The sequence below is a fragment of the Pogonomyrmex barbatus genome, unplaced genomic scaffold (genome assembly GCF_055798465.1).
Source record: "Pogonomyrmex barbatus isolate J1 unplaced genomic scaffold, ASM5579846v1 scaffold19, whole genome shotgun sequence".
In the NCBI taxonomy this organism is placed as follows: domain Eukaryota; kingdom Metazoa; phylum Arthropoda; class Insecta; order Hymenoptera; family Formicidae; genus Pogonomyrmex; species Pogonomyrmex barbatus.
In genome coordinates this window covers 1,852,333-1,878,215 of record NW_028297115.1, presented here as the reverse complement: position 1 = coordinate 1,878,215, position 25,883 = coordinate 1,852,333, and the positions used below count along the sequence as shown (strand labels likewise).

General features: G+C 40.5%; 2 protein-coding genes across 2 annotated transcripts in view; one reads left to right on the top strand and one right to left on the bottom strand.

The window, feature by feature from the left end:
* LOC105422123 (unconventional myosin-Ie) overlaps positions 1–23,108 on the bottom strand; it is a 33,743-nt gene extending 10,635 nt beyond the window's left edge. The window contains exons 1-10 of the mRNA XM_011631375.3: positions 22,737–23,108; positions 16,173–16,298; positions 15,980–16,069; positions 15,811–15,905; positions 15,434–15,611; positions 15,160–15,322; positions 14,942–15,049; positions 14,629–14,757; positions 14,131–14,327; positions 13,537–13,704 (exon numbers count right to left, since the gene is read on the bottom strand). Coding sequence (XP_011629677.2) covers positions 13,537–13,704; positions 14,131–14,327; positions 14,629–14,757; positions 14,942–15,049; positions 15,160–15,322; positions 15,434–15,611; positions 15,811–15,905; positions 15,980–16,069; positions 16,173–16,298; positions 22,737–22,739 — 1,257 coding nt within the window. The 5' untranslated portion in view covers positions 22,740–23,108. The remainder of the gene's footprint in view (positions 1–13,536; positions 13,705–14,130; positions 14,328–14,628; positions 14,758–14,941; positions 15,050–15,159; positions 15,323–15,433; positions 15,612–15,810; positions 15,906–15,979; positions 16,070–16,172; positions 16,299–22,736) is intronic.
* On the top strand, positions 1,815–12,675 carry LOC105422122 (uncharacterized). Its single transcript, XM_011631373.2, has 3 exons — positions 1,815–2,081; positions 9,483–9,695; positions 11,850–12,675. Exons 1-3 carry the CDS (start codon positions 2,050–2,052, stop codon positions 12,553–12,555), a joined length of 951 nt encoding a protein of 316 aa, XP_011629675.2. The 5' UTR covers positions 1,815–2,049; the 3' UTR covers positions 12,556–12,675.
* Positions 23,109–25,883: the final 2,775 nt, after the last annotated feature.

The window sequence follows — 25,883 nt, the reverse complement described above, 5'->3', positions numbered from 1 at the left end:
AACATATGTATATATAAAAATATGAACATATTTCACATAATTACACACACACACACACACACACACACACACACACACACACACACACACACACACACACGCACGCACACACACGCACACACACACGCACACACGCACGCACGCACGCACACACGCGCACATACACGCGCGCGCGCGCACGCACACACACGCGCACACACACACACACACACACACACACACACACACACACATATTCTTAAACAAAGAATTTTTTACTGGCTCGTTTTGTATTTTAATTTATCAGAATAAAATTAATTACTATTTATTACTATTTATATATTTACGCTGTTTTTTTAAATTCAAATACTGGTCTCCTTGATTATCCCACATTCCAGAAGCACCCCAGTTTCTACACTTTTACGAGAACAAGTGTCTGATGTACATGACACATACGTGCTTGTTTCGAATTAACATTAATGAGCTAAAAAAAGGTCGCAACGGGCAAACTAATTAGATCGGGAGCCACAAATGTTTCTCATGGGAAACTCGCGCTTCATTGTTGCCGGAATTGCCGGGGTTTGGCGAGAGGAGAAGAGCGTGTACAAAAACGTAGATAATGGAGAAGATGGATGTGTGTATTCTGGGTTAACGGCGGTGAAAATGAAGAGAGGGAAGGAAGAGACGGAGAGAGAAAGAGAGGCCTCATCTTGATTTTGCGAGAGATCGCAGGATTCCTACAACGATTAGTTGCCAAATGTCAACTACCATCCTCGCTCGCAAAGTTTGTTTCTTTGTTTCTTAAAAAAATTTTTCGCTACGTTAAAAGCGTACGTGTAAAGATATACAACTATAATCTATTTATTCATTGTATCAAAGAAATTTCTTACATAAATTTTTCGCATTGATTAATTTTGTCACGAAACAGCAATAAAAAGTTTTAAAACAACAAAAAACTTATTTTAAGGAAAATTTCGCCATGTATAACGATCAACAGGAGGATCTGTATATTTCAATTTAAATAAAAATTATTTTATCAAACAAACACTGGCATTGTGCAAAAGAAACTTTACAACAAAATTAAAGAAGATAGCGAGACACATATCAGCTAGCAGAATATAATAACGTATTATTTCAATTCTTAGAGTCTTGTTGTCTCTAGAATATGAAGATAACTGTATTCTTATCATAACGCGCATCGGGAACACGTGAAAAAGATGTCATCTTGATACATCCGCGAGGAATTCAATGGTCACCACTGTTGTGACAATGTGGGCTTTATTACGAGACGTGCGGTCATTACGCTAATCGTGTATGAGAAATGAAGCTAATTTAGAAGCGTATTCGCAACAGCGGCAACCTTCTCGCAAAATTGAAGCAAAATAACTGACAATTTGCGAGCGCAATTTTTCTAACGCGTCATTCACATATATCGTGACACCGTCACACATTTAAACAACGGATAAACAACGTGAAGATGCAACGTTTATTTTTCCGGAGATACCTCGGGTTGACTCGTCGTGTCGTGTCGTGTCGTAAGGCTGACCTTGTTGCGAGAATGCGAGATGCGAAGATTTGACAGATGCGTTTCCGCGAATGCCGCCACGTGCGCCGCGAAAAGGATCTTTTTAAAAGCCGCCAACGGAGAGATACGCGGCCAATCGAGAACTCCGAGACGCAAAGGAGTGGTGGTAGCCAGCACGTGGGAAGAACAAACGAGAAAGAGAGAGAGAGAGAGAGAGAGAGAGAGAGAGAGAGAGAGACAGCGATCGCTTCACTTAGCTATTTCATTACCTTCACTCGATTCCTCGGCCGCAGTGCATACGGAGCCGCGATCACGCTTTGTTCCTCGCCGATCCTCGCCGCGAATGATCGGCCGATCGGCGCGATTCTCGCGCGCACGCGGACGAATGGGTCGCGCGTTACGTAATAAAAAGACCGAGCGATCCACTTGCCGAGGCGGAGAATAACGGATCGCGGATTTCTGCGGGGAAGAGGAGGCGAGACAACCGAGAACGGGGCGTCGTTGCAGGGCTGCACCCGCACGGGGCGTTGGATCAACCAAGGAAGATGTCGCATGTTTCTCGCTCCGTGAATCTCAGGTAATTCGTAATTACTCAGTCTTATCTTAGGTGACGATCGATTAATATTGATCTTCAACTTGATTCGATTTTATTAGCTTGTCTTTAGTGAAATACCTGTCGGTTGTTTCCAACAGTATGCCAACTGTTCTTCGCGACTTGCGTCGTCGGTCTCGCGAATTTACACGACGACGGTCACGACGAAATGAATTTAAATAGCGCGACGAAGAGACAAGGCAGGGAAGATTCGTCATGTACGATGACATTGGGGATGTGTAAGTGGCGGCATTCAAACTTTATCACCGCGGTTTATCCCCGTACCGCTATTGCGCGCTCAAACCTCGCTCGTAAAGTCAGACGACTTAAATCACGTGTAACATGACAGGTGATCTGTAAAGGCACAGTTTCAGGCTCTTTGGGATGCAACAAACCGACGGCGAGATGGAAACTACGTGACCTATTTGTCACCATTACAATATAACTTGTCGGCGACATATCTCGATTATGGAATAATATAATTATAAACTATAACGAAAATCAGATTCTCAATATGAATGTAATTAAGAAATGGGACAAATGAGAAAAGAAGCGCGGTAAGAAGCGTAATTCATATTTTTGTAACACTTTTTTTATCTTAAAGAATTCAAACCATACGTTTCGGCTCCTTATTGAGCCAGTGGTACATAATTCTTCAGTGGTACATAATTATGAAATATAATTATATTGAATATAATATATAATCATAAATATATTTCGAGAATTTGATAATAAATGTATTCGAGAATTAAATTGCTATAGAAAGAGATAGAGAGGGGATATAATAGGTTATTATATAAAAAAAAATTTTATTTTGTAAACATAGAAAATAGAAGAGAAAAGAGGCGATGACGATCTCCTTGAAAACGACTCTACGCCAACGCGAATTGCGTCGTGATATCAAACATCGTTAAAATCGATATTTACTTCTAGATACTTCGCAATTGTCAATTCGTGCTAGATTAAACCGCTCGCTATCCGCCAATATTCTTTAATGAAACTTAATTGCTCCGCGTTGCGAAATGCCATCGCCGACTGCAGCTCGAACAAAGAGCGGCCCCGCAAAGACTCGTAATCAAACGAGTCATAAACGTTCCTTTAACCGTTCGCACAAGTACATTTACCGCTCTTAATTATTCCCGACAAGCTTGATTATCGATTCGAAAAATAACGAAAGGAAAATAATAGGAAAATAATCGGAGCGCGAAGAGTACAAGTTTCTTTGCCCACGGCGCTCGGACGAAGGCCGGCTCGATCGTTTTCAAAACTTTCTTCGCCCCCGAAAGAATTTCGCGTTTTCTCTCACCTTCCGTGGTATGCGTGCGGAAAAAAGAGGCGATTTCGATTCAACGAGCGGACGGAAAAAAGAGCGCCCGGTTACGTAAAGGACCAATTAAACGCCGCCCGCCGCTCGCCGCTCGCCGCTCGCCGCTCGTTTTTCACGTCGGCTGCGGGACAATCGTGATCGATCTATCAAAGCAGCCCCGCAATGACTCGCGCGTTTTCAGACGGGAGATCATTTCCTGCGCGGAAGGAGAGAGGCGCGGCGTTCCAGTTGCGCCTAGTCTCTTTTTCCCCCCTTTTCCAAGCGAATGGCACGTAACACTTTTATTTTAGCAAGATGCGGCAAGACGACCGGCGCTCGAGTCGGGCGTCGTGCCGAATAATAGTCGTCAATTATCGCCTTCCGCGTCATACGCGGCGAGCGAGTATTATTCCTGTTCACCATTGTGAAATTCCCTCCCCCCCTCCCCCCTCCCCCTGTTTCGTAACGCGCAAGGGGCAAGGAGAGGGAAGGAGGGAAACGACGGCGTCGTTCTCTCAAAGGGGGTCTAAAGTAATTGATTTAACAAGGCAGAACTCTCGGCAAAGTCGTTTTGAAATAATTTTATACGGATATACGCGAGGTAAAGCACTTGGACAATATCCCGAGGGCGGTCTATCCCCGTCCCTTGACCACACTCTCACTTTCGTTCGGGTGTGAATTTAATTGCACCTCCGCCTCCTCCGTCCGAGCCGATCGGCGATCGGAGAACGATAACGCGCCCCGCGAGTATTTACGTAAGAAGAACAAGGCAAGTGCCGGTAAGTATGGCGTGGGAGTCGACCAGTTCGCATGCAACCGACGACGTTTCCTCGACTTTCTAAGTTCCGATACCCTGGCGTTGACCATCGCCGCCGTTTGTCTGTCGTGCGTGATTCAATGTGCGCGGCGACATAATCGCGCGGAGAGCGATTTTTTTCGTTTCGTAGGATGGACGCCTTACCCCAATAATCCCGAATCCATCTCTCAGGAGCACTTCCCGGTGCTCTCCCCGTGAAGAGCATCCGCTGAGCAAGCGCTGGAACGCAACGCTTTCCTTTGTCCCTCGCGATTCCGAAGGAAAGCGAGCGAGCGCGATATTCGCGGACAGGAAGAAAGAAAGACTTTCGATCGTCGATCGTCGTCCGATTGCCATTCCGCGCACGATTACGAATACTAATTAACAGTGAAATCGCCGCGGTGAAGCACGCGTCATCGATTTCCTCCTCTTACAACTCAATTCCTTTATTTACGACCGTACTCCTTTGTTTTATCGTAGACGTAATATATCGCGATATTGCGGCATCATAAATTTTTCATCGTGACCAAAACAATATAACGGTTAATTAAAAACTTGCCGGTGCAATATGCGCGAGAGTTACCGGTTCCCCCACCCCACTCCTCCCCCCCCTCTCCCAACCCCAGTGAAATCTCACGAATAACTACCTTCATAATAAATATTCACAAAAAAGCGTGTAAATTTATACGATGAAATATTACATACGTATTATTTCCTTTGTCATGTATATTTTTCAAGCGTATAAATATTCCTTTTTAGGTCATCCTTGTCCGTTTTTTTCATGGAGGTTTGCTCTCTAGACATTTCTTCCTAGATCTTTCTCGTATGCGGGTATATAACTGCACCTGGTGAATCTATTTATGAATCCGAGTTTTGCATTCGAATTATTCGTTCCAGCCTCGTATCGTACGGGCGGAGGCTGCGACAATAAATTCTCCCCGTCCTACTTCGCCGCCGTTTCGTTCTTCATTCGCTCGTGAGATCTATATACGGACGCGACTCACAGATCGTATGTTTCTCCTGGCATACGACCGGCCTGTGTTTTTTTTTTTTTTTTTTTTTTATCGACGAAACGACGAAAAATCGCGACTGCCGCGTCATTCCTCGCGTGGACTCGCATTCCGACTTCCCGTTGCATTTCGCGCTATTCCGAACGGCGAGGGAGGCGGAGGGGGAGGAGGGCAAGAGGGGGATTTAACGCGACGTCAAGTTTGATCGCGAGCGCGATTGATAGACAGTCCTTCGTACTTTAGCCAGACATTCATTAATTAGAACTGAAAACGAACACAATAAACGATGAGTAATAATTCTGTCTCGTCCTATTTCAACGGGCTCGCCCACGATTCGCAATAGAGCGGCGTATAAATCCATCATTCCATTCGCGCGATTCTTTGTGATCGATATAAAATTTGCAAAGGTAACTGTTTCAATTCGAATCAGCAGAATTTCCAGGCCACACATAAAGGTGATTTATTATTAAAATGTATTGAAATTTGAATTTTTGGTCGAATTTTTTCGTTTGTCGCTGGTCCATCTTGAAAATGGTTCGATATCTGATCACCTCAGTGGATAGAGTCAATCCTCTCTTGAATTTAAATGCCTTACAATTAAAGCGATCATTAGCGTTAAAAAAGAAAATTCATCAAACTCCACTTCCTGCTTTTTTTTAAACTTCCTAGGGGAAATTCTGTTCTTTACCGATTATTATTATAAAGGGAAACCGCGCGATTTCAATTATTCTCCGACCGCAAATGAAGGATTCGATCGAGTCCGCAAACTTTCTCGAAAATTAAGCATATCTGCTTGGATTTTCTGCGCGGGATATAGGGAAGTGAAACGAGCAACGTTCACACAGAACGTTGCAATTAGATGCCCGAGAGTCATTTCAGTTATTCTCCGAATAAAAATTCGGCGGTGAGATTAATCGCGGGAATGCCCGGGGAGCCTCGAGGATCGTAAAGTATCGAAAGGTTTCGTACTAAACCAGGCAGCTTAAGCGAGCAATATCATAACTCAGCCGTCAAGTAGCGACGCCGTCAAGTCGCGCGAATTGCGCCACGGCGAGAGGGGAAAATTGCGCGCGCGCCGGAAGAGGGAAAAAAAAAAATAGACGCACGCGTGCAGAATGCACGCCGGCAATGACGTCGACACGAAATGTCACGGGGGAGGTGTACAGAGGGGAGGAGGGAGGGGAGGGGGGAGGGGGGAGGTTCGGTAAACGCCGCCGGTGAGAACCGCCGCTTGACAGGTCGGCCCGCTCGCGCTCCCCCACGTGGAGAGTCGCACGCTCCGCTTCATCGAGCGTCGGCCGACGCGAGAGAGAGCACGTTCACCAGGGCAACGATTGCACTTGCACTTTTTAAGAGAACCTGTTCGCCACGCCGGGGCCACACCCACGGCGGAGTGCCGCGACGTGAATCGACGAGCGGAGCGGAGTAAGATCTCGCGCGCGAGAGCGCGCGGCCCGGGAAAGAAGGGACTTCCCCGTTATGTTATTCGCGTTGTATTTCGCCTCTCTGCACGAACGGTAACTGCGAGGGACCTCCTGTTGTCCGGTACGACGTACCGTACCGTACCGTACGTTGCGCTCGTGTAAATAACGTCTATCTGCGTACGTCTATCTGTGTTTCGCGAAACCGGTTTGATAACACATCCTCCGCATCCTCCTCCCGGCTGTACATATTTCCCCTCCCCCCTCCTCCTCCTCCTCCTCCTCCTCCTGTCCTTTATGTATTCTGCTAGTTTTCTCGATGTAGGTCGCTACCACGATCGAATTACTCAACGTTATTACATTAATACGGTAGATCGTTGCTCCTTGAATTTATATCGGGGATTTGTCTTACTTCTTGGGATATTATTACCGCCTTTAAAACCTTTCACTGATTGTAAAACTAGTGATCTAGAAAGTATTCAGTTCCAGAAATCCTTGGAGATTTTCTATCCGCGGAGAAACAGTCGTATCGCTGGCCGATTAGCATCTCGGTTAAATTACAGCTTTCAGTTGTAATATCTTGTTCTTCCCCGTGATATTCTCTAATCGCCCGATTGCCTCGATAATTATTTCCGCTTTTTTAATTTCTGAATAAAAAATGATAGAGTTATGTATATGCGTGTCTTAACACACGTTCCCGTTTAATAGGAAGCGATATAAAAAGCAGTTGGAGAATAAAGACAGAGAAAGTAAACAAATTTGAAAAAATTTCCAACGATTCGCCATGAGAATGGAAAAAGGCTGCAATTATTCGGTCAGAGCACGGATACTTTCACGGTCGAAAGAAAAAAAAAAAAAAAGAACAATTTCATTCGCTCTTTAGAAATGTTATTTTTATAGTTACAAATTGTCGAGCACAAGAATTGACTATATCGACTAGATTCTAGAATTATCTTTTGTGCTCGAATAAAGATACTCAAATTAACTGCTCGAACTACTATCGATAACAATAATGCGCGATAATTCATAATGTTATTAAAGCTCGGAAATATGCACATGAAGTTTTACGAGTCATCCTATTTGATTTTCAAAATGTGTGATTTTAGCTATTTTTCTAACGCCAATAATAAAACAAAAGGAAGAATTTTTTATTTAAATAAAGTAAAAAAATTTATATATCGCGACTTTAATTTTTGATGGCTCTAAAAATGCGAAATAACATTTCATGTTAAATATGTCTCGTTTATTTTATTTCTGGCATAAATATCATTATTCGCTTATATTAATATAGGATCTAAAATACACATTTGGTGAAATTATATTCATATTAATTTCCTGTTGAGATAAAATGAAAACAATTGGCCGGGGCTTACCTCGACATTTACACACCTCCTAAAACGTGAAACTTCACGAAAGCGGCTTTCCGAAAGAGTCGACTGATTGAACGTCTCTAGAGAGAGATGAGTAAAATCTGGCGTGCGGATTAATCGGAGAAACGTTACAGAATAATTAAGATGAACGAAGAGGAGAAAGACTCTAATGGTTGCATAAGCGTTGCGAAATAAGTTTTTTGCCGCGTCGTTCAACCTTGCACCTCGATTGTGTGCAAGGTGAGCACATTATAATACGAGGGAATAATCCTTCGATTCCGCTCAAATTATTGCACCATCGGAGAGGAGAGCTGGATGCTTATTGGAACGTATCGTCGTGCCCAGCGGGCAATTATCATTCCGCGGCTGGACCGACGTAGAGGTTTATAGGAACGGCGAGATGATTTCATTCGACGTGTCAAACGCCGGATTTCGTCTCCATTTCTCGTCGTTTGTAACGCACAAAGCGTCGTAGAGAATGCCCAACGTTTTCGCGCGATCGCGGGCGAATCGCGAGCGAACGTCGATCCGTTTTCGCGAATCGAGCGTCGGGCTTTATTGTACGCGCAAAATCGCGAGATTGGAAAATTATCGGGAACGCGCGGGACTATCAAGCGGCAAAAGTGTAACGAGTCGTTATTCGGCTTGAATTCCCGCCGCTTCTCTCTTCGCGCTCTCTTCTAAGGAATTTATGTCCCGCGTCGTTCTCGAAACGCATTTGCGAGAAAATCGCGTTGCCCGGCGTCGATTCTAAGGCAATTGTCTTCGAATGCATTCCCGATCTATATATACGCGCGTATATATACATATATATATATATATATATATATATATATATATATATATATATACGCCTTACGTAAGGAAAACAAGAGAAATTGTATCATTTTGTTCGCCGGGGCCGGCCGCGGCAGTCGCTCGCGCGAGTAAAACTTTCACCAAGTTTATTGCTAACGTGCTCGTTACACGGCGTGGTCGAGCACGTCGGCATCGTCCCGTTATTTTGTCGTGCTTCCTGCCACGGTTTTTCGGCGGTGAGGAAACGCCTCGTGAAATCGCCCGAGAGCCCGAATATCTCGACCATCGGAAAAAAAAAAAAAAAAAAAAAGAAATAATACACGCGTCCGCCGGCAATGATTATGGCAATCCCGACGCTGTTTCACGCAGCGAAACGACTAATCGCACGTTATTAATCCTTTCCGGCCTGGCGATTTCAATTGGAGACACATACATTGTGTCTTACATAAGCGAGTTGACCAATCGCGAGGCGGCCGCAGCATTTTCTTCAATTTCTCTTTGGCGGCGTGCACCTTAATTTGCAAAACGAACGTGGTGCGACTTATTAACGCTAACTCGGAGAAAATAAAATAAGATCTAACGAAACAAAAGTAGTCCGGGAGCGGAGGAAACGTAAAGAAATTTTTGATGAAAGCCATAGGAGGAGAAAGCCTTTCTCTCACGGAGGAAACCATTTTTTTTGCAGGATGTCGCGGAAAATTAACGTCCACGCCACGCTGCTGCTCGTCCTGCTCGAGCTGGCCGCGTCGGCCATGGTCCTGCCGAGGCCACCCTCGTCGCACCCTAATCACATCCACCAGGATCAGGATCTGTCCGCCCGCAAATCGCTCGAGGGCAAGTCTCTGCACGGCATCTCGCGAAACACCAACGTGGAGAGGCCCGATACCGAGGACTACAGGTATCGATTTGCCAACGTTCGCCAACGACGCGGCCTTTTCCGCGCCAAGTTTTTTTTTTTTTTTTTTTTTTTTTTTTCATATATCACTCTATCCGACCGACGCCGATATTATATTCCATGGCCGTGTTGCGCGCTGCTCCAGCAATTCACTTTCGTTGCCCGCCTAGAATTCCGAGCTCGTTCTCGAAGGTGATGAATGATCCGTCAGTTATTATCGCTCGAGCTTTAATCGAATATCAGTTTTTGTGAAAAACTGAGACTTTTATCTGAGACTTTTTTTTAGAAGATTACCTTAACAGATTGATTGTAAAGTTAAAATTTCTAAGTAGAGGAGAAGGTGGTATTGTGTAAGTATTATGGCCATTTATAGTATCTCCGTTATTAGATGACGAATAATTCTAGTAATTACCTGGATGGAATCATTTGTTTAGTAGCCGTTATATAATGGAGCTAATATGCCTGTAAATACAATAGCTGACATTTGTTATGAGACTTTTTTACTTTCGAGCATTTTGTAATTTTTCCAAGATACGTTTTAGCATTCAATTACGGATGCTCCCTCATTTTTTTTTTTTACATTTGAGCGTATTATCACATGGATATATGTACAGTGTTTTTTTGTTATTTAACAAATTATATATATTGCAAAGTTAAACAATAGCATAGCATTTTGTTAATGAAGTCATAAATATGCTGGTAATATGGTTATTTTCAAGATTTTTATATTGAAATAATTCTTCGATAATAATTTAAATTCAGTTAAAACATTTAAATATCTAAAAATTTATTTTGTAAAAACTATCCTTTTCGCAGTTTGTTTGTGATCCATCTTCTAATTGAAGTAAGTCATCTATCTCTATTTATTTTAAAACTTTGCGATTATATATTGTAATTCTTCCTAACAGTTTATTTTAAACAAATATATAATTTTCTAAATACTATGTCTTTCTTAAACAAAACTAATTTCTTAAATTTATTTTTGATGGCCCCTATTATCACCCTTGTTTCTCTTCGACTCGTTCTTAGTGTCGCTACATTTTCATAAATAATATTCACTGTAACAAATATTTCACAATTTTATGAGCCTATTAAACAACACTTTAATGAATATAATCGTTAAGTTTTCAATTTAAAATATTAATTATTGACAAAGTTTTTGTACAAAATGTAAACGGATGATCATAATACCACCTTCTCCTCTACGTATTACGATGTAACATTCAAATTTTATTGCACGAGCTCTCCAAGCCTTTTAATACGTTTCACTAAATATTAGTGGTGCCAACGATGCCAGCATTATTCCACTCTAACTTAACGACTCCTCCTCGGAAGACTCTCTCGTCGAGACTGACTCATAGCGCGATTACGAAACGATATTTACTTCAGCCCCGCGATTCTAAATTTCGCTCGAACAAAAGCGGAAAATCCTACCTGAAACGCCGTTCTTTCCCATCGGCGGAAAGCGGCCCAATTAGCGCGAATGAAAAGCCGTTCCTCGCTGCGCGGCGCACGAGAAACGTGAGAAACTCGATCGGGTAATTGCTCCCGTGTAATTTCAACGGCAAATTTACGTGACCACAATTCGTATCTTCGGGCACCGATACGCCCCCCCCCCCTCCCCCCGTAACCGGGTGCAACCGGGTAATTTCGAAAGCAAAATAGTAAGCGCGATTAGGGCTAGACAAGCCGATTCTCTCTCGAATTTTCTCTCGTGCGGTCGCGATCGCTGCGGTTTAATCGCGAGTTAATAATCCGCGAGATATTCGCGATTTCGGCGAGTGGCGGATGGCAGATGGGGTATTTTCTGAACGAACAATGACACCTGTAATCGCGATCGGATTACAGGTCGTAATAATCCGTCGTGACGACCAAAAAGCAATCTCCTCGCTCGCTTGATGCCTACGTTACCGCTAATATCAGATTAACTTCGATCATTACGCTGTTTCCCATCCGCCGCCTCCCCCCCCCTCCCCTCCCCTCCCCTCCCCTCCCCGTGGTACCGTGTATTTACGGCTGATTGTCCGCGACGTCTCAAAGTTTCGTTCCGTTCGACGTCAATCTTCGTCGCTCGTCTCGCATTAGCGAGAAGCTGTGTAATCTATGCTACAGTAAAATTAAGCGAAATTAAGCGATTCTTCTCTCCTCTCGTCGCAGGCTTTTTGAGATCGAGCTGCAGGGCGCGGACGAGATGGACGCCGCGAATCTGCAGGGCCTGATGCGCACGATGCTGAAGGAGGAACAGCGAGCCTCGGACTCGGGGTATCCGAATCCCGAGGTGATCCCGCATTCGATCCTCGGTGTGCGGGACATGGGATTAAGCCCGAATTATCGTCTGGATGCTTTTGACGACAAGCGCGCCCCGCTGAGTTCGCCGAAGCTGCCGAGCCACGACGAAAAGCTCTACTATCTGAAGAGCGGCCGGCCTAAGGTCTACGTAAATGTGCGTGGAAACAGCGGCTCCTTTCACAAGAACACCGCCGTCCCGTCGTCGACGGTAACCTCCAGCGAGGGCGCAGTGGGATACCTAAGGGTTACGCGACCCTTCGAGAGACAAACCGACTGGAAGACGCGAGACAAAAAGAGCCGGCCGCCCAAAAAGTTCGACCGTCGCATCGACGGTTTGGTTCTGAGGACCGAGGAGTTCGGTAAAACGTACGAACAGGCGACGTTTTACGGGCCGGACGAGCCGTCGACCACGGAGAATTCTATGGTCACGTCGAGCGAACTGCCCAAACAGATACCCGCACCACCCAGCAAAGTTCGCGGACGGAGTCTGATGGCGCAAACCACGCCTGTACAGAGGTATGCGCTTAGGAGGACGGATATCCTACCCGGATATGGCTTTATCGAGGAACACTAAAATCGAATAATCGAGGTGGAAATTGAAATATCCTGATTTTTCCTTGAAAAGTGGCAGATTTAAGCGCGATTCTCGTAATCGTCGTTTCACGATTCGCTTCAAAATCCAAGAAACGCGCGATAAAGAAATCAATTTGACGACGTATTTCGAAATAGGATTAATTATACAATAATCATTCACATTTGATTACGCATACATTTCTATCGTCAAATCATTGATCATTAATCGCTGTTTGCATCACAAATGTTATATGGCTAACTACCGACACCAGATTCTTTTATCACTTGTCACATAATAATATTTTGCAAGCGTCGAGAGGTTTCAGAAATCTCGATGAGGAGCTAGCTGTGATCGCATGAAAAATATTACTTCGTACTTTGTAAAATGAATATCATCTTCAGAATTCGATAAAGTTCTAGTTCTTCTCTAAACTCTTCTAAAGCTTTCGATACATTTCGAATAGAGCTTTGGCAATAAAATGCATAAAACATAAATATATGTGCCAATTTTACATTTTTTGTTTTACGAAAATCATCATTTTTTTTTTTCATTTCAATTAAGATCAATATTTAATATGAGAAGAGCCTTTATTAACTATCACAATTCTGAAAATGGTATACTAATCTTGCAGAGGTAATTGTTATATCTCGGCGAAAATGTAACGTTGCAACGTTAAATTTAACGTTCTAGTATTGGTGTTAAGCTTAATTTACTCTGGATATGACGGCTTACAATAAAAATACGCATTATTATTTATATACAGATTAATATATGTTTGTAATATATATAGTAAACTAATCTAGAATTAAGAGATTATAGTAATATATTAATTTGTAGTTTAGTAATAAAGAGCGAGCAAGCCAGTTAAATAATTTTATTATTTATATTCTTCGGCAATTTGCTTGATTAATGAAAAATATGAACAAATACCGAGAATTTAACATGAATTACAAAGAGAATGATATTAATAGAAGAACTTACCTGCTCTGCCTTTAACGTGAGTTCAATAAAAATCTGTTGCAATTTCTCGTTCACGAAATTGATGCAGAATTGCTCGAAGCCGTTCTTCTCAAAAATCTCGAAACCATATATATCCAAAATTCCGATTTCGTATCCATCCGTATTTGTCTCCATAGCTGAATTAACTTTCTGTAATATCGTCAATTATTCATTAATGGCAACATTAAACATCTTTTAAAATTATACGATTTTTTATTAAAAGATTACATTAATACAACTAAAATAAACATATCTAAAATAAATATATTCTTTTCATGTCAAATAAAAGCAATTTGCTTCTCTTAGTCCAAAAGAAAATAAAGACACTAAATTATCTGTCATGAAAACTAATTAACACATATTTGTATGTGTGATCGACTTCTAATATTGTCACTATACGAAAATATCTATGTTCATTTCTAAAATTATATAAATTTACATAAATATATAAATCTCTAAAATTATATAAATTTATATAAATAGCGTAAGATAAAATTTTTCACGTTTGTATAGCTTTAGATTTAGAATTGTCTTGGAATGAATTTTTAAAGAGTTTTCAATGAGTCTCTGTCACACCTTAACCAGGTAATCGAAAAGCCTTGCGTAGATGTCCTTTGTCAAAGCATCCCTCGCATAAAGCGCCTGTTCCACATTCAACGTCACGTCTACACTTTCGGAATGACTTCCCCATTTTGACTCGAATTCTCGGGAGATCAATTTGTGCGACAGCTGCTCCGCTGAGACTCCAAAGAGGTAGGCTGGAAACTCGAGAACTAAAAGCATATTCATATATATATATATATATATATATATATGAATATATATATATATATATATTTTTATAATGAAAATCATGCAGGTAGAAAATGTGTAAAATAATAATGATACGCACAAATTATATCGAAAATTATCATATTATATCATATTTTATTATCGATCGATTAGCGGCGTCTATATGCGATAAGTTATAAAGATAAATACGTTTTATATAACTTCTAATCCGATAAGAGATAAGTTACGCAACTAATCGTTGTTATATCGTATTTTTAATTTTTAGTATATAAAATGGCTTACACTGTTTATCGGCTATCTGCGAATAATTGCCGTTCTCGGAAAATTGTATATTTCCTACGTGGAGAATTCCAGCTACCAATCTGAATATGTCCATCACTTCGGCATTTTTTATCCCCATAACACTCAGTGCTGTAGACATAAAACAATAATAACATAATTATTAAATAACAAATAAATTTGAATTGTAGTTAGATGTTGAAGATATGGAATGTATCATACTTATTGAATATTATACTATTAGTTACTATTATACTATTAGTTACGAATGTATAGAAATGTAGTTAAAAGATTCGATTTAATTGTCTCTCTGTACCTTTAAGGGTTTCCTGAAAATCTCGCGCGTCGTTAGTGCCATCCACTCTATAATTTCCTCCATAACTCAGATATTGATAATAATCGAGATCCGTCAATCCCAATTCCGCTATAAAATTTAAATTATCTTTACACACATACACACACAAGTGCTTTTAAAAATTGTCCTATATTCTCTATTAATCAACAATGTTTTCATTTGCTCAATTGCTTACTCACCTTTCATTTCCTGATTGACTCCCGTCGCCAACTGATAAAATATATGGAAGTTCCGTTCGCCAGGATTGTGGCAAGTTACCCTCGACTTTTCCAAGAGAAAATTGGAAATTTTGCCACCGTTTGGTTGACCGCCCGGTCCGAATTGCATCTCAACATATTTTCCCTAAAAATTTAAGAGGCCTTCTTTTGTTCCCGTTTAAATAATAATAACTTTAACTACAATATAATTAATGAATGAATTAGTGCGTTGATTCGAGTACAACTGGAGACGTACAAATCTGCTGCTGTTGTTGTTTCTCACTGTCTTCGCGTTGCCGAAAGCTTCTAAAAGTGGATTCGATTCCAAGATGACGTCTTTTACTTTCTGCACCTTTTTGCCTCCACCGCTCACCCTTGCTACATAAGACATTATGTATTTCGCTGCCACCGTTTTTCCCGCGCCTGATTCACCACTGCAAGATAAATATCGAAACATAACAACAAACGCATACTCAATAAATATAATTAAACAAAAATGTTTAAACATAAAATAAATATAGTATTTCTAAAAATTGTTTTATAACGTAAAATTACGTAAGAACTTTTATTTAATTAATTTAATAAAATTAGTAAAATTAATTTAATAAAATTTATAATATAATTAACATTTACCTAATAATGACGCAATGACTTTCCTTGTCGATTAGCATGTTTCTGTACATCTCGTCTGCCAATCCATAGATGTGCGGTGGATTCTCGTACGGCGCCTAAAGTGACGGGATATTATTTTTTATATTTTTTTCAATGGAAAAAAAAAAATAATATTTTTACTCTCACTTACCGCGCCTTGGTATATTTCGACTTCCTTCTCTCCGAAGTACGGCATCTGCTTGAAGGGATTGATCGATACCAATACCGGTCCAATGCACGTCTGATGATCATTAAGGAGCATTTCATTTAACATACGTCTTCAAGGTTGACATTTTATTATGAGAGAAAAATATCAGCTCTTCTAACGCGACGAAAAAGGATACAAATATGTAGTCGTCCATGTATCTCTTTTTGAGATTCTCGATAATGGCATCTTCGTTGATCTTTGGCAGGAGGACCATGTCGTCCACCCCGGAAATTTTGACATTTTGGCTCTGCCAGTGGTACACCTGCATGATGAAAAAAAAAAAAAAACAATTAGCGAGGACTTCGTCGCGGATTTATTGAAATCACGAACGCGGCGGGACACACGAGAAATCAGCGGACGTCGCGCATCGCGAATCCAATTACAATTTCTGTGTCGCGAGCATCAAAAGTGCTTATTCGCTCCGACGTTCGTTTCACGGATCGTCGATTCATCGATCGCTTCCGCTCCTCTTTCAGCGAGAGTTCGGTCTAGCGCTCTTACTATGCCCTTTTAACGCAACCGCTTATAATAGACGCTATACTTGAACACTGAACGCATTATTTATACGTAGCGATTTTTAAACAGACTCGACTTATCAAAGTACGACCCGATCTACATTGCAAGAGACGCGTTCTACAACTTCTTTGTCCCGTTGAATAAATACCCGTTATAAAGAAACTTTATATTTATCTTAATCTTGGATTTTCGTATACTAAAAAAGGATACAATAACAAACGTTGACAGAAACTTTGGCTCTTTGGCTCTTCTAATACGGAAGATTTTATATCTCAAAAATCTCTCTCTTTCTATCCGTCTCGCTTCTTTTACCGGATTAAACAACCGATGATATTTCTCCGACAGTGGTACGAGCACGAGTAAAAAATTCAATACGTTGAGTAAATCGTAGTAAAGAAACTAACGCAAAAGGACGAATGGAAGTACGGCGTGTGAAACGAGCATTCTCGGTTGCACGTAGCGTAGTATTAAAGAGAGGAACGCCAGAGAAATCGAAGTCAGCGTATATGGACACCTTCCGGGCGATTCTCTTTCAACAAATTCCAAAGTAACCAAAGATCGCGTGTAACGCGAGCAATCCTGAGACAGAAACCCTTTCCGTGACGTTCTATCTTAACGGCATTTCAAACGATCGTTTGTTACGATCTATCGTAGGGGGGCGCGTGGGTCGAGGCCAATTGGCGGATTAATACCAGCGATTATAAGCGCGAACATATCGATTATGATTTTGCGTGTTTACCGCGAATCCAAGTTATGCGTGCATTTATCATATACTCGTCAAAATTTTTAATCTTTAATAAGTTAATCTTTTTATAAACCAATAATAATAAGTTGAAGTTAATGGCTTAAAATTAAGTTAAACGTTACGTGAACAAAAAAGTAACTTAATTAAAGTTAAGCTAAAATTAAATTAACTTACATTAATTTTAAAATAATTGTTAAAGTTGTTTACATTAAATTAGGATATACTATGATCTAAATAATGTTTAGAATTTTATAAGGAAAAAAAAAAAGAATTAGCGTTCAGAGAGAGAGAGAGAGAGATAGAAAAATTTAACGTAAAAGGAAATTAATAAGTTAAAGTTAAAAATTAATTTATTTTAATATTATATTAAGTAAATTTAGTTAGTAACTTTTTAATTTTATTATTTACAATTTATTAACTTTTTAAATATACGTAGTTAAAAAGTTGCAAGTATTAGATACCAGTAATATCCCATACCTTAATTATCTGGGTAGTTCAACCTTGATTTTTAGAAAGTTGCAAATAGTTATATATACAGCGGCTAATACAATCTTTTCCACTCCCTCCCGCGTAACGTATCGATCGCGCCATATGTCATCGCATAGTTAACGTCACGGTCCGATTTATGCTGGCGGGGCGAGAACTACTCGCCCACAGACGCGACACGCGAGTGGACTCGCAAAACACAACAACAACCGAGAAAGTTCGTAAGGGGAAAAAGAGAAAAGGGCAAGACGAGAGGGATTTCAGTTCAGTCCGTAGAAAGCGGCGGGAGAATGACGCTCGCCTGACAACGCTCAACGAGATGAACGGACGTGTTTCCAGCTTCCGCCTCCCTCCCCCCCTCCGTCATCGTCGTAATTTGCGATTCGACAGATTCCGCGGACAATGGGGGCGAATGGGGGCGAGTCTTGTCATCGAGTTACTCGATCGGCGGGGCTGTTATTGCCAGGTCAGTTAATTATGACTGATGGGGGCTACTGACCGCGCGATCGATCGCATGACGTTCCCTCTTGTTGCGCGAATCCGAGGTCCGCTCGGGGTCCGGACGCGTGCCGGACCAGAGCAGAGGCATGATTTCACGGCTTCCGCCGCAATGAAACTGTCTGTCCGTTCACCGCAGTTCCGCCGGCGCGACGCGGTGCGGCGCGGCGCGGTGGCGGTCAACGAGATATCGCGGTATACAGCTGTCGCGGACGCCGATCTTTCTCCGCTGGAAACTACTACATTGTGTATCGTCGAAACAATTTCGCGCGATACATAAACGTTGGTCACTTTGGTCGTTCGTAAAAAAAAAAAAACCTGTCCTGGTTCCTGCCTAAAGAGATCGTCGTGAGTCAACGTTTTACTCTTGATTAAACTCTACCTCTTTAGGGGAGTTTAATCTTAGAGTTATTGTTTATCGAATGATTGATAAACAAAGAAAGGATTTAAAAGGTTGAATTTAAAGGAAAAAAAAAATATTGATATTTATATGTATTGTTTTGATAGAAATATCGTGTTTCTTTTAATCAACGTATATTTCCGTTCTTTGTCAATCCGTAATGATATCAAAATATATTTGGCTGTGCAGTAAGCCGCTTCATCGTTAGCCTGATAACACAATCTCTTATTCGATCGATATATCGATAAGCCAACAATATCAAGTAATGGATTCAACCCGGATGTACGAAATCCGTGTACGTATATGTGCATACATATATACATATATAGATCGTCTTACAATGATGGTACGCGATTTCCAAGTTTTTCAAAGAAAGTAAAATCTCGAAAAGTAAAAATAATAAAAATTTCGAAAAGAATTTCTTTATAAATAAAAATGACAATAATATATAGACGATTTTCAATTTTTTCGAAAATCTCTCAGAGAATAAAAATTAAAGAATGATAATTACGAAAAAAATTTCTTTGGAAACAAGAATAGATTTTTATAATAAATTCTATAATAAAATTAAATGATAAAAATCGATATTAACAATTTGATTATCGGATTGTTGTAAAACCGCTACCATTGTAAGCTTGTCCGCTGAAAATAGTGGCACGTGATTGGTGATATAATTATTTAAATATAATTATTTCATATAGATATTTAGCACTTAAGATGCTTCCGAGTAATGGCCTTGATTTCTTTCCATTGTTTATTAAAAATAAATTTCCTTATGAAATAATCAAAATTAAATTCCAAGAAGAAAATCAAATGATCCAACATCGAACGTGTTACACTTAAAATCTCAGAAGTAATCAGTGACTCATGACAGGTGGAGACATCCGCTGATAGTGAACGTACATCCGCGTACGTTCTCAGGATTATCTCTTCTGGCGTTACAGAAAATGCGGATCGTCTCGAACGTGTTAGAACCGTCGATTCTGACGTCGGGTTCAGACAATAAGACAAGCGCGTCTCCCTTGGCCTTGTTATCGCCTGCATCCTTCGAGACGATTAACAATGCCGCGATTATAAGCACGCGATGCAAGAGCATGCGTGCGTACGTGCGGGCGTGCGTGCGGGCGTGCGTTATCATCTCATTCTAGATTCGTATTTGCACGTCTCCGATAACGACACACTGCCTAATCAATTCCGTGATAACGATCTCTCTGTCCTTCCTTTACGAGAGCCGCCGCCACGAAAATTCCGCGCGATCGAGAATAGAGATTGGGCGCGTGCCGCGACCGTCATTCCGCGGTCGTCTCTGATTGAATCGAGCCGAAATAATTACGATTACAGTGACGCTTACTATAAAAGAATCAAAGAACTCAGACCCGTTAGCACGTCCCAATAAGGAGCAATTGGCTGATGGCTCCTGGATGAATCTGACGCTTCTCCCCTCCCGCCCCCCCCCCTCCCCCCAAGACGCTCGCGCGTCTTTGAATAAATATTTATTAGTCCGTACGACAGAATGTCGCAAGAGTCGTGAAGTAAATGCAAATCCTAACAGGATATTCTATTATATCGGTCGACGTACGCAATGTGCACAACCGTAAAATTCCCAGCGCATAATAACAGTTGTAAAAGTGTTCTCAGAAGGTACGGAGGTTACCGATACGCATACCTTATCGGGGAGAGCTATACGTAAGATACGTCATTACACGCATCAGTAACGATTCTCTCTCTCTCTTCTCTCTCTCTCTCTCTCTCTCTCTCTCTCTCTCTCTCTCTCTCTCTCTCTCTGTCTCTCTCTCGCTTTTTCTCTTTACACCGCTACGACTGCTCCGATTTCTAGAATCGGAGTTAGTTCATTAAATAGCCACAATTGGAGAGAATTTCGTCTCGTGGATGAAACTATCGGATGGTCGTCGCGATCGCCGTGGATATTGGAAGAAATTGCAGTTGTAGAGCGTTATTGCGAGCGTATCCGGATTCTCTCTCAGCTGCGATATCTACTACGGCAACAAACATTTGCTAGATATCAACGCTAAGCTCTTCCCCGAAAAGCATATTTGGTTGGCGCGTTCGCCAAGAACGTTTAAACAATTTGAAAATGTGATGTAGGAGGCTTCCCCTTGAGGCTCTATCCTGAGCGTATCACTAATGTAATTGTCGATGGCATTCATGGCCCGAGGTGCACTTATGGAGCTGACGACGTCTAATAAGAATGACGATCGTTCGTTGGCGTATGACGGCAATCGTTCCTTCAACCGTTCAAGCCAAATAGAGATCGCTCATGGATGGTCTCCCAGTTCTCTCGAGATGTCTGTCTCGCGCAAAAGTGAGAGACGGAATGCGGAGGAAAGGAAAAAGGCTCGAACTAGTTCAACGAACCTGTTAAAGTCCCTCGTGGAAAACGTGACTCACCGCGCGAGGTAATGCCGCATAATTCTGTTTCGTAAATTTATTAGGAAACAATCGGAATGTGTCGTATCTCGGGAACACGTCGATTGTCGCCTAGGTGATTTTATCGCGTGACAGCAAAATCCATGTCTTCGAACCATACATACGGCATTTCCGAAAGCGTGAAAAAAGGCCAATGGAAAATTAACAAAATTTCGAAATTAAAAAATTTAGTTCTTCTTCCGAAATTTTTCCACAAAAAAAAAAATATTTCATGGGAAATTTCGTATAAATTAGGGGTTATCGTTAGCATTCCGGAGATCTGCAAAACACGTGACTTGTGAAAAACCTGAAGCTCCGATGATTAATGGATTTCCTAGAAATGACCGGCTCACCGATCCGTATATTAAGCGACGTCACCGTCATAATTATTTTCTCTACTCGCGGATGATTTAAGCGCCAAGTCCTTGTAACACGATGATGGCGTTCAATGTAAAATGAGATAATTATAAGTCTTCAATTAATTTCAAAGTCGCCTGCGATGTCTCCTTCGAGACGCACGTGACGAAACGTAAAGCCGCTGAGTTTCTATAAAGATCGCGCTCGGATTAACAAGGACAATCAATCGCTCTTTCTTGTTTCAAGAAATCACATTTCCTGTACCACGTGCGACATCAGGACACTTTAATCTTGCCATTGAGCCAGAGAAAATGAATCACTTCCCGTTCACGGATTACAAGACAAAGAAAGGCGCGATGCGAGAAGACGACACGAAGATCACGCAAAGCTCACGAATTTTACAAGCGATTGTCCGTTTGCGATTCTTCGTTCTCCGCAAGGTTTACCATTGCGATTTTTATATAAAATTGCGATTTTATAATAAATGTCGCACGTTCACCTTGTGCGATAAATAAGATTCACGCGCGATTGACCTAATCATTAAAAAAAGAAAATTCCTCTCTATAAAATTTTAATTTAATAAATATACTTGCATCCCGAAGGTAAGATGGGGAAATATTTCTGACGTCATTCGAGCACAAGACACTTTATTACTCACGATCCAAGAATCAAAGCAACACAGTACAATCTGGGCTGAATTTAAAGTTTATTCCGAGGTCAGATTGAGTGTGACAGAAAGCATATTTATATTTATATTCAAGTTCTGATAAAATCTCACGATTTCTCACAGCGAGCATTGCCGAAAACGCGATAAAAGATATTACACACAATACTTATCCAACATTCCTTCACGTTTCTCAAATTTCTGTTTCTGTACTTCTTATGTTCAGACAATTATGAACTATTGTTTTTGCTATCTGTGCTATCTCATCGCAACGTCATCACAAATAAATAATAAACAGCGAATCAAACATTTGCAACACTAAAATAGCCTAGTAAGGCTTTCAACAATACTAATGCAATTCCTTATTACTCATCTAACAGAATAATATGCTGAATCTTTCTTTTTGCAAGTTAGGCTTTTACGCTCAGAGCGCTCATTTTGTCCTCGTTGTTCATCAAATGTTCATCAAAAAAGAACAAAAGTCGAAAGTCATTCGTCATCATTTATCCCCGATATCTTAGGCAGATTTCTTATCGAAAGTCAAAAAGAAAGAAAGAAAGAACCTAAATAAACGTTTCACTTGTTTCGATTTAATATTTTCAATTACCATGATCGTTGAAAATTGAAAGCTCCACCGGAAGTAGAAACTCGTCACTAGATAATAATGTCACTTGAACGAGCTTTAAGCCCCGTCGCTTCGAATCATGTCTCCGACACAAGTGACGCACGTGACACGCCGGGAATGATCGCCGATCGCTCGAGCAGCTTCGCGTTTAAATGGCAGCACGCCCCGCGATGCCGCGAGACCGGAAGACGCACGCCCGCACGCACGCACACGTCCGATGTCGACGGCTTCGTAGTCCGCCGAGGACTGAACGAGCACGATGAGTCACGGGAGAGACACCGGTGCGCCGGGACGCACATTGCCTTTGTAAGAGGCCATCCCATCTCGTAAAGAACACGGCGTACGACGCGCCGCGAAGCATTCGACAGATTCGAATTCCGTACGTTTCTCTCTCTGTCTCTCTCTCTCTCTCTCTCTCTCTCTCTCTCTCTCTCTCTCTCTCTCTCTCCCTCTCTCTCCCTCTCTCCCTCCCTCCCCCGTCACGTTGTCTTCTCGCCGCCCGTATAATTTTAGAAGCGTTTTAAATTACGACTCGCCGCACGGAAAAAAAAAAAAATTAAGTCTGAAATCGAGACACATTTTCATATACGAGTGAGGATATATTATAATCTTCTCGAAAAAATTTTTATCCCGATTTCATTGAATTTGTATTGACGCAAGTATTATTTTTGCAAGTATTACTTTTGCTCTTTTTCATATGAAAGATTATAATATTCTTGCTTATATATCAGAATATCTATACTTGCATCAATACAAATTTCAATCAAATCGAGAAAAATATTTTCATACAAAAGCAAGAATGTTATAATCTTCTTGGAAAAATTTTAGTCTTAATTTGATTGAATTTATGTTGATGCAAGCATCACTTTTGCTCTTTTTCATAGAAGATTAAGACTCTTCTATATGAAGATTATAATATTTTTATTTGCTTATATATAAGAAATATATATAATTATATATATATTATTTTATATATATATATATATATATTTATATATTTATTATATATTTATTATATATATATATATTTATATATTTTTTTGCTTATATATAAGAATATCTATTCTAATTTAAGACTAATTTTTTTTTTATGTACGCACGGAAAGAAGAGTTTTACTGGCAAATCTAAAAGTTTGACGGATTTGAAAATAATTTCATTGGGCTTTTAAAATTATTAAGTATGATATTCAAATTTTAATTGTTACACAGAAAAAATTAGTCTTAAATCAAGACTATGTATTCTCTCTCTTTCTCTCTCTCTCTCTCTCTCTCTCTCTCTCTCTCTCTATATATATATATATATATATATATATATAAGCAAAAAATTATAATCTTCTTAGCAAATTTTAGTCTTGATTTGATTGAATTAGCATTAATGCAATGTGTATCGATATTCTCATTATAATTTCATAGAAGATTTTTAATTTTAAGTTGAATAAAAATAACACTTGTATCGATGTCAAATCAAAATTAAAATTTTTTAAAAAACATAAATATATTCTTGCTATATTTATATGAGATTATCTTATTTTAAGGCTGATTTTTTTGTCTATGTACTTTACAAGCCTCTCGGAAGCCAGACCGAGCGACTCGACACTTTTTATAAATTTCTTGCCAAAGCACATAACTCGGATTAGCTCACAGCTCCGTCAGTCTTCTCTACTTTTTATCTCGTGGAGTTGATCAGTCTGGAGCTTCTGAGACGTTCAAACGCGCGCTGCTACACGTCAAATTGGGTCGTCCCGTGAAATTCTATTTACTCAGTCATAATAACTTGTCTGCTGATTTTGTCATTCAAACGGTTAACACCGTACATACGAGGTAGAGGTAACGACAGCCAAAAGGGGAAATCGGCATACATCTCGACGTGAAAGTTGACTCGATACTCGCTCAACTTGATGTTTGTATACACGAGGCGGTAATGGTAATTGGCAATGGTCGTTCCGGTGGTATTAGATCCTAGCAAAAACATCGATGGCAGGTGATACTCTCCTTTCACGGGGCAGGTGTAGCCCACGTATCGCGTTCCCTCCACGCGACTGCCAGGTCGCGTTAATCCAAGGCCGTCGTTAATTCACTTTCCACGGATGAACTCGTCCCAGTTTTCGCGAGACAGAGGGCTCCCGATCTCCGTGCCCGAATCCCGAACGGCTTTCCGCTAAGATAATTAATATTTTAGAAGTTCAATCACAGACAATGGCTTTGCCATTTAAACGTAATTTCATTTACGTTTTCATCGCGAGAATTTTATCTGTTGAGCGTTTTACGTTTGAAGATGACGTTTGAGAAAATCAGCGACAAATACCGCGATACTATTAAAATCACGGCACGATGAATCATGATTGTATCCACATTATGTGGTCTCGCTATTCTCGCTAATGCTATATTGATGAAATGATATATCTCTCTATTTTAAATTGCACGCGTGACTAAGTAAGGCGTTGTTGCGATTTTTCGTTATCATCATCATTGATTAGATTATTCCGCTGTCAACTTTCGTATCTCTATTAATATTATGTTACTCGTGTTTTTAAATAAACTCACGCACCGCTTAAGCACCTATTAGCGATAAAATAAACACACTTCTAGCTTATTTTCGTTTTACGATCGTTTTACGACCGCGTGACTTTGGTTGTCAATTATAATTAGCTGCAAAAATTAATACCGGAATAATATTAGTACTTATTAATAATATTTAATATCGGAATAATATTAATATCTACTTTGTGTTTTATCCGATAGGGACAGAGAAACCAAAGATTTAAATAAAGTGTAGGAATTATGTCATTACTTCGACTGTCAAGGAAAAGCCACAAACCTCTGATTGGTACACTGAGAAAAAAATGCTGTTGAATCAACAGCATAGTTGGATCTAATTGGAAATAATTTCGTTAATTCAATGACATTATTAATGAAACAGTACGTCATGCTCTTGTTTTAATAATCAAGATCTTTGTTCTCAGTGTATTTTATCAAATGTTCTGCTCTATTATCTAATTGGTGTTTTATTCGATAGAGAAACGAAAGGTTCGAATGAATTCGAGGAATCAGCTAGATCGCTACTTCAATTGTTAAAGGAAAGCCACAAAATTCTGAATGGCATTTTATTAAATATTTCGCTTCGCGAGG

What these genes read in the sequence shown, in the direction of transcription:
- LOC105422122 (XM_011631373.2), top strand. Translation starts at nt 2,050, where the DNA reads ATGTCGCATGTTTCTCGCTCCGTGAATCTCAG. An exon ending in TCTCGCTCCGTGAATCTCAG is followed by an intron (nt 2,082 to 9,482) that starts GTAATTCGTAAT and finishes TTTTTTTTGCAG; the next exon opens with GATGTCGCGGAAAATTAACG. An exon ending in CCCGATACCGAGGACTACAG is followed by an intron (nt 9,696 to 11,849) that starts GTATCGATTTGC and finishes CTCTCGTCGCAG; the next exon opens with GCTTTTTGAGATCGAGCTGC.